This window comes from Buteo buteo, chromosome 22 (genome assembly GCF_964188355.1).
Source record: "Buteo buteo chromosome 22, bButBut1.hap1.1, whole genome shotgun sequence".
In the NCBI taxonomy this organism is placed as follows: domain Eukaryota; kingdom Metazoa; phylum Chordata; class Aves; order Accipitriformes; family Accipitridae; genus Buteo; species Buteo buteo.
In genome coordinates, this window is record NC_134192.1 from 23,671,834 (window position 1) to 23,685,485 (window position 13,652).

The 13,652-nt window shown below is 42.6% G+C and overlaps 1 protein-coding gene across 1 annotated transcript; it reads left to right on the forward strand.

Moving 5' to 3' along the window:
• Window positions 1–2,182: 2,182 nt before the first annotated feature.
• Window positions 2,183–13,260, forward strand: ITM2A (integral membrane protein 2A). The gene is made up of 6 exons (XM_075053706.1): window positions 2,183–2,345; window positions 6,324–6,455; window positions 6,687–6,875; window positions 8,280–8,390; window positions 9,541–9,691; window positions 12,182–13,260. The coding sequence occupies exons 1-6, from the start codon at window positions 2,262–2,264 to the stop codon at window positions 12,268–12,270; spliced, it is 756 nt and encodes a 251-aa protein (XP_074909807.1). The 5' UTR covers window positions 2,183–2,261; the 3' UTR covers window positions 12,271–13,260.
• Window positions 13,261–13,652: the final 392 nt, after the last annotated feature.

Below are 13,652 nucleotides of genomic sequence, written 5' to 3' on the forward strand. Positions count from 1 at the left end.
TAAGTGATATTACTTGTTTAGATGTCTTGGGATTTCCAGGCGTAAACTGCAGCCAACATACACAAAAGTCTGAAAGAAAACTAGGTCAGTACTAAAAGGATGATGCAAAAGCATTTTAGAAGTGAAGTGCTAGAGTCACCCATGGAGATCTCTAATATTTATTCAGTTGAACAGCCTGATGATTTCAGGATGATAAAAAAATCTGAATTTTCTTATGTCTGTGAATCTGAGGATAGAATTTGTCTTCCCAGACCCGGTACTTCAGATTGCAACTGCTCTACAAAACACAGTCAGGCTATTGTAGGAGGAGCTTTATTTGGAAGAAGTAGTTACTGACTGAATTGACAGTTATTATCAGGTGTGTGAGGATAGGAAAAAACGTTTGATGATACTGGAATTACTTTCTCCTGGACACTGCACATTTTAAATAAGTTTTGAACATGTTAAGATAAAAGATTGTCACAGATGCTACAAATAGAAATGCACAAAGAAAAGAATCATGACATCTGATGAGAGTTCCAGTTTTGCAAATTCAGTGAGCGCAGACAAATGTCAAAAAGCCTTATATTTTTAAATTTTTCTCTGAGCACAATATTTCAAGCTGTGTCCATCCCTTGCAACAGATCAAAGAACATAGACAGTGAGCAAGCTGGGATGTACAAAGACTAGTCTTGATCAATAGCAAGAGTCTATTTCAGTTTTATTTCTGTGTTCTTTTTCAAGTAAAGGTGTTGGGTAATTGGAAGACAAAGTCAATTTCTTTAAGCACAAAGTAATGATATTTGATTAAGATACTGAAAATTATTCATATAATTTATAAACTGACATGTTGTAGAGTACAGATACAGGAAACATACTTCATTATTTTTAAAATCTGTGTTTCAGGGACTTTGATGACAGTATGGCTTAACTGATTCCTAACATGCTAAAGCTAGGAAGTACGAAAATTAATTTTTCGCTGGTTTGTTGGTAAAATGAGGTAAAAGTGTTTTCTGTTACTAGACAAAGTCAGGTTAAATAAACATAAAAGACTTTGCTCTTCTCTGACTGAAGTCAGTGTCAAAATTCTTATTAACATGAAAGGGAGCAACATCAAAACTATGATCTTGAAAGGAAATAACAGTAGTATTGCATCTGTAGAGTAACAGGAACATGCTTTGAATGCTGGAATACATGCTGCATTTTGTTTACACTTAGAAGAATTTCTTATTGCAATATTTGCATAGTGTTCAGTTCTGTTTAATTACAGCAGTCTGCGAGGAAGAGTTCAATGGTGTAGGCACCAGATTCAAACCAGATTTCTTTCTAGAGCCGTAAAGTCAAATTCCAGTGAGACGGACGCAGACTTTCATCCATATGAAGGAGAAGATGGTTTCAGACAGTCTCATACATGAAGCCTTTTCTTCTTCTCCCCCTTTGGAGACATGAAATGAACGATGATGCCTTGTCTGCCTCCTTGGCTGTTAAAAATCCCTTAGGCCGTATTTCACAAGAGAAGGGAGGTAGCTTGACTAAAAATATCCCCATCCCCGTGGCACACTGAACGTGGCACAGCCAGCCTCTCCCAGATTTCAGGCTGTTTTTAGGATGCAGGTCTTTTAAGGTGGGAGTTTGGTCCCTGCCCTTGCCTGTGAAGCTCGCCGTTCAGCTGCATAGCCCCGAACAGGGACAGCCGTGGTGTTTCTAGAAAGCTCCATGAGGATAAAGGCCGCTCCAGCAAGGCCTGCGCAAGGGCCTGGCCTCAGCACCGAGGACAGGCGGTGGCGTTTCCCCGGCAGCTCAGAGGACCTTACCCCCTCTTGCAGGGTGCCGTCCTCCACACAAACATGAGGAGAAAACGACAAGTTTCGGTCACCCCCAAGCAGTTTACAGCACATCTCCCTTCCGGGGTCAGGTACTCCGCCCCGCTGTTAAATGTCACTAAATTTCTGCTACGGCGTCGCGTTCTGAGGGGTCGGAGGAGGCTTTTAGGGCTGAGATGGGACGCCGGCACCCTGCTCGACGTCCCAACGCCGGGAACACCCTCAGGCTTTGCCCTTCACCCCCCGGGGTCTCTTCCCGCCTTTTTTCCCGGGACGAGCCCCTGTGAGGCGCCCGGCCGGCAGGGGGCGCTCTTCCCTCCCCTGCCCGCCGGGCGGTGCTGGGCGGGGAAGGCGGGGCGGGGCGAAGCGGGAGGGAGGGGCGTGGCCAGTTCAGCTCGCCCCGCCCAGCCGCCCGGAGGCTCTTCAGCAGGGGAGGCGGCGGTGCGAGGTAACGGCGTCATGGTGAAGATCGCCTTTAACTCTCCCTTCGCCCAGAAGGACGAGCCGAAGAAGGAGGCCGCCGAAGCGCTGGTGGCCGATAAGGTGCGGGGAGCGGGGTTTCTCCGTTGTCGGGAGGAGGGAGGCCGAGGGCCGGCGGCGGGGAGAAGCGAGAGGGGGGGGGAAGCCGCCGCCGCCGCCATCTTCTCGCAGAGGCTGCGGGCCGGGGGAAGGCAGCCGGCAGTTTGTGGAGCCTCCGGCGCGCTCGGCGGTTCTCCCCCACCGCTCCCTTCGGCGCTGGGGCAGCTTTCCAGCGTGGGGGAGGCCGCTCGGCGGTTTGGCCCGGGGTGTTGGTGCGAGGAGGGAGGTCGCTTCCCTCAGGGCCGCCGCGGTGAGGGGGCTGCCGGGGCGCCCGCCGGGCCGTGCGGGTGGGAGAGGACCGGAGCGCGTCGCGGCGGTTTGCGGTGCCCTCGGCACAGCCATTTTCCCAACCCGGCTGCCGCTCGGGAGGCCGCGGGCGGTGCCGAGCTGCGGGCTGGCGTGATAGAGCCGGGTCAGCTTCGGGCCCGCACGCAGGGGGGGTAGGCCCGGCTGTTTATCTCGGAGCTGAACCGCTGCCAGGGCCGTGTTTCCTGACGGGGTTTTAAACCTGCGTAGGTCGCCGGTGGGTGAATCCTACGCCCTGGCGAGCTCCGGGGCTCGGCTGCGTCCCGGAGCCGCGGCCAAGCCGGGGAGAGGCGCAGGGAAAGTGCCGTGTCCTCGGCCGCAGCCTGGTTGTCTGTCCCGTGTGTGTGTCCGTCCCGTCCCCAGCCAGGGAAGAGCAGGTTTGCAGCGGCGTCTTCCAGGCAAACAAAGTGGGTTAGGGCTCATCCTCGGCTCGCTGCTGCTCTGGAACTCTCGTAGGCAGCGAGTTGGAGAACGGCGCTGTGGTGAGGTGTCTGGGCTGCTGGTATGTCTAGCTTAAATTAAGAAACCTGCCATAAAGGGTTTTAAATAGAAACCCTGGCAAGTACTCTGTGGTTGGCTTTTCCTTCCTAACGGGTTGCCGTGTCGCTGACTTGAATTGAACTTTCCAAATCCGTGGGACGCTTTATGTTGAAGATGTCTTGCTTAGCTGCTGACGTTTTTAGTCAGATGAAGAAGATCAGTGTCTAGGTAAATAAATAAATAAATAAATCAGTAGCTCTAGAGGAGGAATATGGGATGCGCTGAGTTTATTTGTAATCAGGGAGTAAGAAAATTTTAAAAGCCAACAACAAAACTTGTGGAGTTGGACTCTAGGGTTTTTTTGTTGTTGTTTTTGTTTCCCCCCCCCCCCTCTCCCTGCCTTCCTTCTAAGCTGTAATCAGGAAAGCAGCTTGCCTTCCAGACTACGGAGCCTCTGCCTCACCTGAAATAGCCTTGCTTTGAAAGGGGAAGGGGTGCAGAGTGGTGTTATTGCTTAGTGGACTCTTGAGCCGGAGGAGTGGTATACGTGCACAGTTAATACAGTAGCACCAAATTACTAGATTAAGAGGAGGGGAGAAAGCAGCGAAACAGGGTAGATAGAGGACTAATTCAGATTTTGAAAACGTCATTAGTCCTTCCAGTTCCTTGGAGGACAAACTCATCAGCTATTCCCAAGGCAATGTGTTAAACATATTTTTACTGGCCCTCTACCATGCAAGTTCTGAGCATAATAGTTCTAATATACACTTATACCGTTGCTTCTCCTCTCACGACAGCTGCTCTTCTTGATGTAGAAGCTACTCATGCTGTTTTGTTATACCTGTCACAATATTCTCCGTGTTTGCACATGTGGATGTGGTTTTTCAACAACTCTTCACTCTGACTTCAGGGCTTAGAGTTGCATGTAAACATCAAGTTCACAATTTTACTCCAAGACAAACTTGTTCTAGTGCTTGTTAATGTCTCCTTTTGCAGGATTATTTGTGCAGTGCAAACAATCTTAATGGCTAGTGTTGGCTGAACCAGCACAATTAAAGTCCCCTAGAATATCCACACAAAACACTTGAGCTTGCAGAATACTCTCCCTGCAGATTCGTTGGAGCTGACTGTGTCAACAGTATCTCTTGAGCTAGCTGCAGATGTTAACACAAGTGATTTTTCTTCTCCTCTCTTACTCCTAGTTTGCTATGCTTGTTACTGCGCAGTTTAGAACTGCATTTTCTTTGCAGGTTTTTTATGACATTATTTTTCAGCAGAGGCTTTGTAACCTACTGGAGTGAAGTCATGCTATTGTGTTCTCTTATCAGCGCTGTCAACTCTTCTCAGATTCAGGCTGCTTGCATTGCTTCTTCAATGATAAATACCTTTGCTTTGTTTGAAATATGTGTAGTGCAAGTGTAGCTAATTACGTGTTGACATCATCCAAGCGCTAGGATGTCTGTAGAACGCCTGCTGCGGACTGTTGTGTTCAAGTAATAATAGGCTAGATGAGTAAGTTACCGAAAGGTGTAGATGAAGGTGGCAGGATGTGAAGACGACAGAATTGGTCTTGATCTTAAAAGCCAGTTAATGGTGAAGGATTGTTCTCACATAATGGCATATAAATGTGGCATAATTCTGACTTGAAACTCGTTATGTTTGGTTTTTTGTTTTTTTTATTGACAAATGCTTAACTAGCCAATTGTAGTGGCTTATGTCTTGCTGAACCAACATTTTTCTGTTTGGAGGATGCGAGAGTGGAATGTAGGAGTATTGACTTTCACAAAACAGCTTGTTTTTTGTTTCAGTACTTGCATAGCTGATGCATTTGACTTTTACACTGCTACATCTTGCTGAGCATGGAAATATGTGCAGCCTTTGTAATAGTACTGTGGCTTGTTGTGATCACAGGTCACTTAATATATTTGTGTTCTTCAGGAGTGCAAATAGTGGGACCCAAATAAAGAAAGGCTGTGGAAGCTGCTGTGCTAAATCTAGCTACTGACTCTAGGAACAATATGAAGGAAAAGATCTTTTGCTGTGAAATCCAGTTTTTCTTCCTGACCAGTATAAAGAGCAGGTCTTGAAAGTGAGCTGCTAAATACTGGAGTCATGAATCGTTAAAGGGATGTACTTGACCAGATATATGGATTAGGGAATGTCTTTTCTGATTGTTTAGTATTTGGCAGTATTTTTGCTGTTCTTCTCTCAACTTTGCTTGCGTGAGCCTTTCACCTGGAAGCCTAGAAAGGCACTGAAAGAACTCCTGAGTGTTAAACTTGGCATTCAGACACCACCACTAACTTTGCAATTGGTGTCACACAACTCATCACCATCTTACATGGTGGTGATAGTACTTGCCTTTGGATGCAGTCATCTTCTGTTTGAGAGAACACTGCGGGGGGGGGGGCGGGGAACAAGTCACTGAACTAAAGAGGTAAGCTTCAGGCTGCTAGGAGAAAAACTTGCCTGGGACTTGGGTGAAGGAGAGAGTATTTTGAAGCTGCAAGGTAGGATGTACTACAGGGACTTATTTGGCATAATTTGAAGCTTCATTTAAGCTGATGAGTGGTTCTCTTTAATAGTGGACTTCACTTGTGCATATTACAAGTTCTAAAACCTGAATATGTGACTCATGTCGGATCTCTGTTCCACAGCTAATAGACAAAATTGCATCTTCAGTTTTTCTGTTAGTCTAGGTTTGTAAGGAAAAGTTATCTTAATCTAGCTGTGATAGCAAGAGGAGGATAGGAAATAGGCTTTTGGGAAGAGGCCTGAAAACATTGTGTACCTTAAAATGAGCTTGCTCTACAAAGCTTGCTTTCCTTGTACTGTATTGCAAGTGCAGCACTGTATATTTTGTTACAGTTATTTAAATTTCTTACACCTCAAATAGTTTCTGGGTAATGGTTTGTCTAGAAAGCATCCTCTAACTAAGAATATATCCTCTTTCAATGCTGTTTGAAAACTGATCTTTACGTGATGCAGTAGTATTTCATGTAAGTGTTTTCTTATTATATGATGCTTGACTTACAGTTCTCACTGCACATGTAGAAGAAATGGAAGATGGTAGGCCAAAGTGAAGCAGTGGGTAACAGCTTAATTTAAATTCAGAGCAGCTATACTTTCTAAGTTCTCATCCCTCTTTATTTAAAGGATCCAGAAGTTGCCACACATGGAGGTGAAAACTCATCTGGAAGATGTCTGTTGACTCTGCTGGGTCTAGCGTTCATCTTGGCAGGAGTTGTTGTCGGTGGAGCCTGCATCTACAAGTACTTCATGCCTAAGGTAATGTGCAAGTTCCTTTTTCTTTAAGCATCACTGAATAAAAAAAGTGTAATTATAAATAGATTAGTGCTGTAATAGAAAACCTTCAATAACTGGGACATGAAGACCGCTATGTCCTTTATAAAATCTCCAGGTGTGACAGACTTGTGCTTTGTTATAGCATAAGAGTTAGAAATAGAGTTTTAAAGCGACATTTGCTATAAAAATAACTAGCCTTGCCCTTACTTTCAGCATAAGGTGTACCGTGGTGAAATGTGTTACTTTGAAAATGAAAATCGTGATCGTGCGGTGGAACCTTATTTCCTCCCTATTGCTGAAGAAGCTGACATTCGAGAAGATGATAACATAGCCATCATTGATGTACCCGTTCCAAAGTTCTCAGACAGTGATCCGGCAGCAATCGTTCATGACTTTGATAGGGTGAGTATATGTGAAGCCATAAGAAATAACTAGTGTTATTGCTCACTGGGAAACTGTGGAGCAGATGGTAATCGTAACAGCTCCAGGGTTTTAATTCTTGAGATACCTTTAAAGCTTACTGTCAGTGCAAGCTTCTCTTTGGGGTGGGTTTAAGTGTGGGAAATCTGACCCTTTTAACACTATCATAGTAGACTTAACACTCCCCCCTTGCAGAAGTTACAAGAATGTTAGAGGAGTTCATACTCACAGTGACTCTAACTGGATTGTTTCTCAGAACAATGCATCTCGGTGCTATGCAACTTTAAAAGTTGTTGCCCATCGGCTGTCTGGAAGTGACACTTGCTAGTTGGTCAAGAATTCTACATAAATGAAAGTGAGGGTAGGAGAACAGTGTAAATCTGAGTTGAGAAATGGGGAAACTGAGGATTCAGTCTTAAGATTCTGCCAGACTGTGTTAGAGCAAAACACAGAATTCCAAATAAGTGTGGGCCTTGGATAAGTGAATTGAAAAATCACTTCAGGTGGCTGCAACCTGGAACTTGAAAATGGTGTGTTAGTTGCATGTAGTTTCTCTAAAGCAAAGATGAGAGGATGGTTTTAATTTGACTTTTTTATTAAAGGTGCGTCCATAGTATTAACGGTTATCCTTAGTCAGCTGTAAAAGCTGTCGCAGGTTGCTTGTAAATCAAACCTTGGTAATGCAGATAGGATCACAGTAAAGACTAGAACTGACCTCTGTACATTCTGCCTTTAACAGTAGCATGGAATGCCACAGAGCCAAGCTGTGCTACCTGTGTTTGCAGTATTTGCAGCTTTGATCTGTGTTGTCTTGACAGAATCTTGGCTATAACTTAAAGGATTCAGGCAACTTAAGAACTTCAGTTGATTCTGGCTAAGTGCTATGCAAAGTCATAATAAAACAAGTATATACCTTGATAATTCTAGTGTCTGCAGTTCTTGCACTCGGTGGTAATGCTGATGTGACTTTCTAGGGACGAGTACTTTGTCTGAAGAACTATTTACAGGGAATGATTGCTTATCAGCAGTTGGATACCTTTTGCTTGCACTGTGCTTAATTAGACTTCTTCAGTTATGAGAGCATACTGCCAAATACTTGCTCTGTATTAATACAAACTGTACTCATCTAGAATTATGATAGAAACTGCTTTTATAGTCAGCTCTCACCGCTGTACAGAAGTCCTGTTGTAAACCATAGCTATAACTACTGTGTTTCCAGAAGTGGTAATAGCTAAGTTTTTACGCTAGACAGTTCCTGAGTGCATTGCTTTGATACTAGCTGTGCATGATCTCCAGCTTTTTGAGCTTTCTTCTTAGTCCTTGTAGAACTGTGTCCTAATAATCAAAGGGCATGCTTAATTAATTGAAAAATTGTTTTCAAAACAGCTTTTGACAGCATATCTTGACTTGCAACTGGGTAACTGCTATGTGATTCCGCTGAACACATCCATAGTTATGCCGCCAAGGAATTTGATGGATCTCTTCGCAAAACTGGCGGTATGTGGAAACTTTACTGTTTAGTTATGCTGACAAGATTGCTTTTGATAAGAATGCTGGGTGTTGCTCCTGAACTACAGTCTCTTGCTAGAACAGTCCTCTTGCCATCAAAGTACATAATCCCCCTGGCTCAGTCACTGTACTGAAGTTAAGGCCAGCTGTCAGTGTATATTATGTTGAGTAGATTCATGCTTAATGCTCTTATTAATACCTAGCTTTATGAAAGCTGAAAGCAACTAGCAAATAAGGTTAAATTTAGCTATTATAAAGGAATTTGATAAAGCTCCAAGTATCATTGAAAGCCTAAACCTGAAAGTTACTACCGGAAAGCTCCCTTGCCCCATGAGAGTTTTAATGAAAAGAACAATGCTAACTTGTTGTTCTGCTTTATTTGCACTGTAGTTATGAGCTCACTGCAAGCATTTTGACTCTTCAGTGACTAAAACTGGTATTTTTCCAAGATGACTTATGGGTCAAGTTGGTAGAGCTTGCTGATACTTCCAAATTAAATGCGATACTGAGCTATTGTGTGTCTAATATACTTTTTTTAAAAGTCATTGACTCCTCTACACCTAGTGCTAGAGGCCACCTGATCTAGTTTAGCTTGTTTTGGTTTTTCTCTCTTTTTTTTTTTACCTTCATGAAAACAAACGTTGAGTGTGTCTCCCTGTCCCTATTTTTAGGAGTTGGTCATGAAGGGTGGGAAGTTGTTTCAATAGTGCTGTGATCTTCTGGTGAAGACTTAACTTTTGTATGTTGCACTGCTGTTGGTTTTGGGTTTTTTGTATTAGAAATATATTGCCTCAAACATGGAAAATTTCATAATACTTTGTTTCTCCTCTTTTAACTGCAAACTTTCTGTTGCACACAAATAAACTTGAACTGGTTCTATTTGTTTGCTTCATGTGAGGTGAGCAATGTTAAGGGTGACTGTGCTTTGTGTTGATGTAACTGCAACTGTTTGAAATGGCCTTTGTCAGTTTTTATCTTCTCTGTTATACAGCTGTTTAAGACTAGCATATCTTAGTACTAAAAAGAAGGAAAGTTGAAATCTAGTGCTTGAAGCCCTTCCAAAGCAAAGAGTAACACATAGGGATGTTTGTCCATTGTTAGCAGAATACTGTATCTCAAGGGGTTTTTTCTCTTTTAGACTGGCTCTTACTTGCCTCAGACCTACCTAGTCCGCGAAGAAATGGTGGTTACAGAGGAGATAGATAATGTGTCTGATTTGGGTATCTTCATCTACCAACTCTGTGTTGGAAAAGAGACATTCAGACTTCAGCGCAGAGACCAGATAATAGGTAAGTTCCCTTCAGTAAAAAACAAATCTATTGTTCCAGTAGGGAAGGGGTAAATAACTTAAACCTTCGGAGTTTTTAGACTTTAGAAATCTGTGAGTGTTCAACATGAGCTGAGACTACTCATAGAACCGATGGGTATTTTTTCCCTACTTTCAAGTATGTAGCCAACATTTCATTCGAACATGGTGAGAGAGAGAGTTTCAGTTATGGAATTAGAGGTTGCATGCCCAAACCAAGTTTGAGCTTAAGCCTATTTTCTGTTCCATCTTTTGGTCAAAGTTGCAGGTTAGTTTGGCCCCCACATTCATACAATGATCTGATAATGTGAGTCTCTGTAGGTGCAGCTTAGTCTATCACTGTCCTATCTAAAACTGAGTTACAGGAGCACCAAGTAAAAGCATTATCTACTAGTTTACTTGCTCTGGAAAAAATAAATTAACAACTAGCTCTGGACATCCCAGACTTCCTCTCCAAAAGAGGAAGAACACCTCATAGGAACTTCTGGGCTCTGTTTCTTTGCCTGTCTCCTCATGCCACCCCCCTGCCATTCTGTGAAAAGGATTGAATTTGAGGTGTCGGTGGTTTGACATACTGAAAGGAGGTCTGGAGTACAGAAATCTGATCCTATGAATTTTAGTTCACTGTAGTTCTCAAAGCATTTCATAGTTTGCTGCTCTCACCAAACACATAGTGAACTAATCCTTTGTCAGTTACAGCTTTTCAGAATGCAAACGTTTGGTTTGTCAGAACTCTCTGCTCTGGTTTTCCTGCCAAGCTCTTGGGCAAGAGTTTCCTCAGCCCTGTTACAGCTAGCAGCATCAGGAGCCACATCTGCTGTTTGCTAGAGACTACATCCTGTTGCTAGATGGAAGGCTTTGTATGTGGGAGCATAAAACTGGTCCTGTGTAGCTAATGGTGTAGGGCATGCAAAGAAACAGTAAATGTTGCCTTTATGGAAGGGAGAGGCACGTGTCTCTTAGCTGTTGCGAAGATGCTTTTCTGAACAAGCCTAAACTAACTGCTGCTGTGAATGAAAGACTGTAGTCTACAGACAATACTGCGAAGAGTGTTTATGATGTTTCCTTAAATCGCTCTCCTGTAGCATGTTGTTCACATTGCTGCATAGCAAGACTTTACAGAATATTTGCACAGAAGGATACTAGTAAATAGATAATGCTTCTTGGTACAGTTTCTGTTCTGTAACTAACCTTGTTTGCCCTTGTGGGGGAAGTGGGCAGGGAATCTAGTCAATTGGAAGACTGCTGCTGAGGAGAAAATTGTTCAGGGACAAGGCTTGTCTCGCCTTCCAGATCAGATTTCTAGCATGCCTTTCTTCTAGTGTGTACAAGCCATGCGCACATAAATAATTAGACTAAAATGGGTAGACTCCTGTAACTTCAGTGGAGAAGTCGTCTTGTTTAGCTGGTGCTGCATTGGCGCTCAGATTTTGTAGAGTTCATGGGTTCATCTGTTAGACCAAACTGACCTCAGGTTCTTCAGCAGTTCCCTGGAGTTGTAACTGAAGGTTTGTGAGAAACTGGACAGGTCATCCTGACTGTTCAATTACATACTCGGTTAGATAGCCATTGGAAACCTCTTAGCTTGTACAGGCATTAAGATTGAGTTGAATTGAAGGACAGCCTGTATTTTAAGTGTTATAAACTAAAGCAGTGCCCTGCTGGGTTTGGTTTAAGAGCTAGTGCTTCTAGACTTCAGTGGAGAGCTTCTCTTGCTTACTCTGAACAATTCTCTGCTTATTAAACGAGCTATAAATCTTTCTTCTCTAGTTGTTATATATTGACGTGCTTTAGTTGAGCAGCTTGTCTTTGATGGTAGGACTACTACATTCTTGTCTCCTAGTAAAGAGTCATAGCTGATAGAGGTAAACTGTGTCAGATCCAATGCTGGCATGTCCCAAAATAGAGAAAATCACTTTAATAGTGTTAGGAAAAACTTCAGTAAGATCATCAGTTGAGTGGCAAATCCTCACAGGGCTCCCATCAAGGTGAAGACTGCTCTATAGAATCATGCTCTGGGTGGGGAGAAGTGCTGATAAAGAACTAGGGCTTTTTTCTGCACCCTTTCTGAGTTTTTAAACTCTTTCCCTGTAATTTCAATCTGCTTTGCTTTTCATTTTCTTTGTGTTTAGGAAGGGCTATGAGAAACTTTGATCTATTTATTGATCTATTTATTATTGTCTCTTCTGTCACTAAAATGGTGGCAGGGATACTATTTTAAAAAAAAGTGCTTGCTTGGTTTGTCCCCTGTGTTGTATGTGGCCCCCTCTCTTGTTACCATTCTGAAAATGAGGGAGGCTTTCTGATAGAAAACAAACTGATATCAAGCTCTAGTGGCAATTCATGGCTGTAGAAACACTATGTACTGAATGATTGTATCTTGCTGCTGTTCATAGTGATACAAAACCTGTAAATACTTGCTGCTGGGTTATAGATCTACTTTACTTAGGCTCTCACCTTCTCTCGTCCCCAGGTCTGCAGAAACGTTCAGTGGAGAACTGTCATTCAATCAGACACTTTGAAAACTCTTTCGTTGTTGAAACAAAGATCTGTCAACAGTGAAGGGTGTTGGATGGGAGGTGACTAGTTCACACCTTTATTGAGAAGTCTGAGCATTAGACATTGACTTCTTAAATTAAAATGTGCAGTGATAATCAAAAGCCTTATGCATTTTCTGTGTATTGCTTGTATTTCAAAAGACAAAGTCACCATTTCAGCTTTCTTTGATCCTTGGTATAACTTTTTAGTTATCTCATGTAAAACTTAAATTTGAGTAAGGTTTTTTTAGAAGGTTAATATCAGTTTATCCGTTGAATGTGTTTGATTTAGTGTAATCTGGGAATGGCAGAAAAATATATATATATATAAAAATGTTAACCAATTCCTTGGCTGGAACCAATTCTGTTCACCTTAACTTTCACAGAATGATTAATATTAATAATCTGTGGTTTGCACATCTTGTGTAGTTCTGTAGAATAGCTCTGCACTCCGTATCTTGGCTAAAAAACCTTCTGATGTGTATCATTAAAGGTTTATTTTAACTACCATGTGTGAAGCATGTAAAATCCAACCTCAGTGATCATAAACCTTTAACACTACCCTATTTCATTTTGTGCAATTACTGTATTGAATTTGTATGTATATTTGGAACCTTCCCCGAGCTTACGTTTAATTCTTCTACCTTTGTTTGGTTTTGTGCTATTTAGTTGTTAGATTCAGATAGAGTTGCTCTTAAAGCTTGTCAGTATTTTTGGTTATGGATTTGTTTATCCTGTAACTTCCTATTTCAAGAATCTGTTCTGGTATAGCTCACTTGTGAATGTGACTGTAGTTGTAAACTTAAACTACTCTGGCTTATATAAACTTTTTAGATCAACTTTTTATGAGCAAGTAGTGTTACTACTGCAGTCAGAGCATTGTTCCTTTTTTTGAAAGCTGCAGTATAAAGATAATGAAGAGTTAGCGTCCTGCAGTTGATGAACTTGAGAGTTTTATTAAGGGACTTTATATTGGCATAAATTCTGCAACCCTATAATAAATGTTTCTCTAAAACTTTGGTGTTTGTGTGACTTCATGGTGCTCAGAGGCAAGAGTGCAGTATGCTGGTATATGGCCCATGTGGGAGAAGTGATGGTTATAGGCCTGGGGCAGCATGCAGTGCTGTCCCCTCTTACCCTCACCTCTTTTTCAGCTTGTGAAGCCCAATTTCCTCTTCCTGTTGTTGTGGAAATGCTTTGTGATGCAAAATGAACTTGCGCTACAGAGGGAAGAAAAGACATCTTGCTTCAGACTTGATCCCCCAAGGGGCAATTCTCAGTGATGTTTAGTGCTATAAACTGAATCCACTGAGCTGAGTTCCTGGCATGTGGGCAGTCAGTTGTGGTATAGCAAAGGAAAGATGCATTCTGTAAGTCATCCATTTGAACAGTGGTGTTGATCAGGCT

Bases quoted from the DNA above. Each gene is read 5' to 3' on its own strand.
- ITM2A (XM_075053706.1), top strand. From the start codon at position 2,262: ATGGTGAAGATCGCCTTTAACTCTCCCTTCGCCCAGAAGGACGAGCCG. The intron at 2,346-6,323 runs GTGCGGGGAGCG...CTTTATTTAAAG, and splicing joins AAGCGCTGGTGGCCGATAAG to GATCCAGAAGTTGCCACACA. The intron at 6,876-8,279 runs GTGAGTATATGT...TTTTCAAAACAG, and splicing joins TCGTTCATGACTTTGATAGG to CTTTTGACAGCATATCTTGA.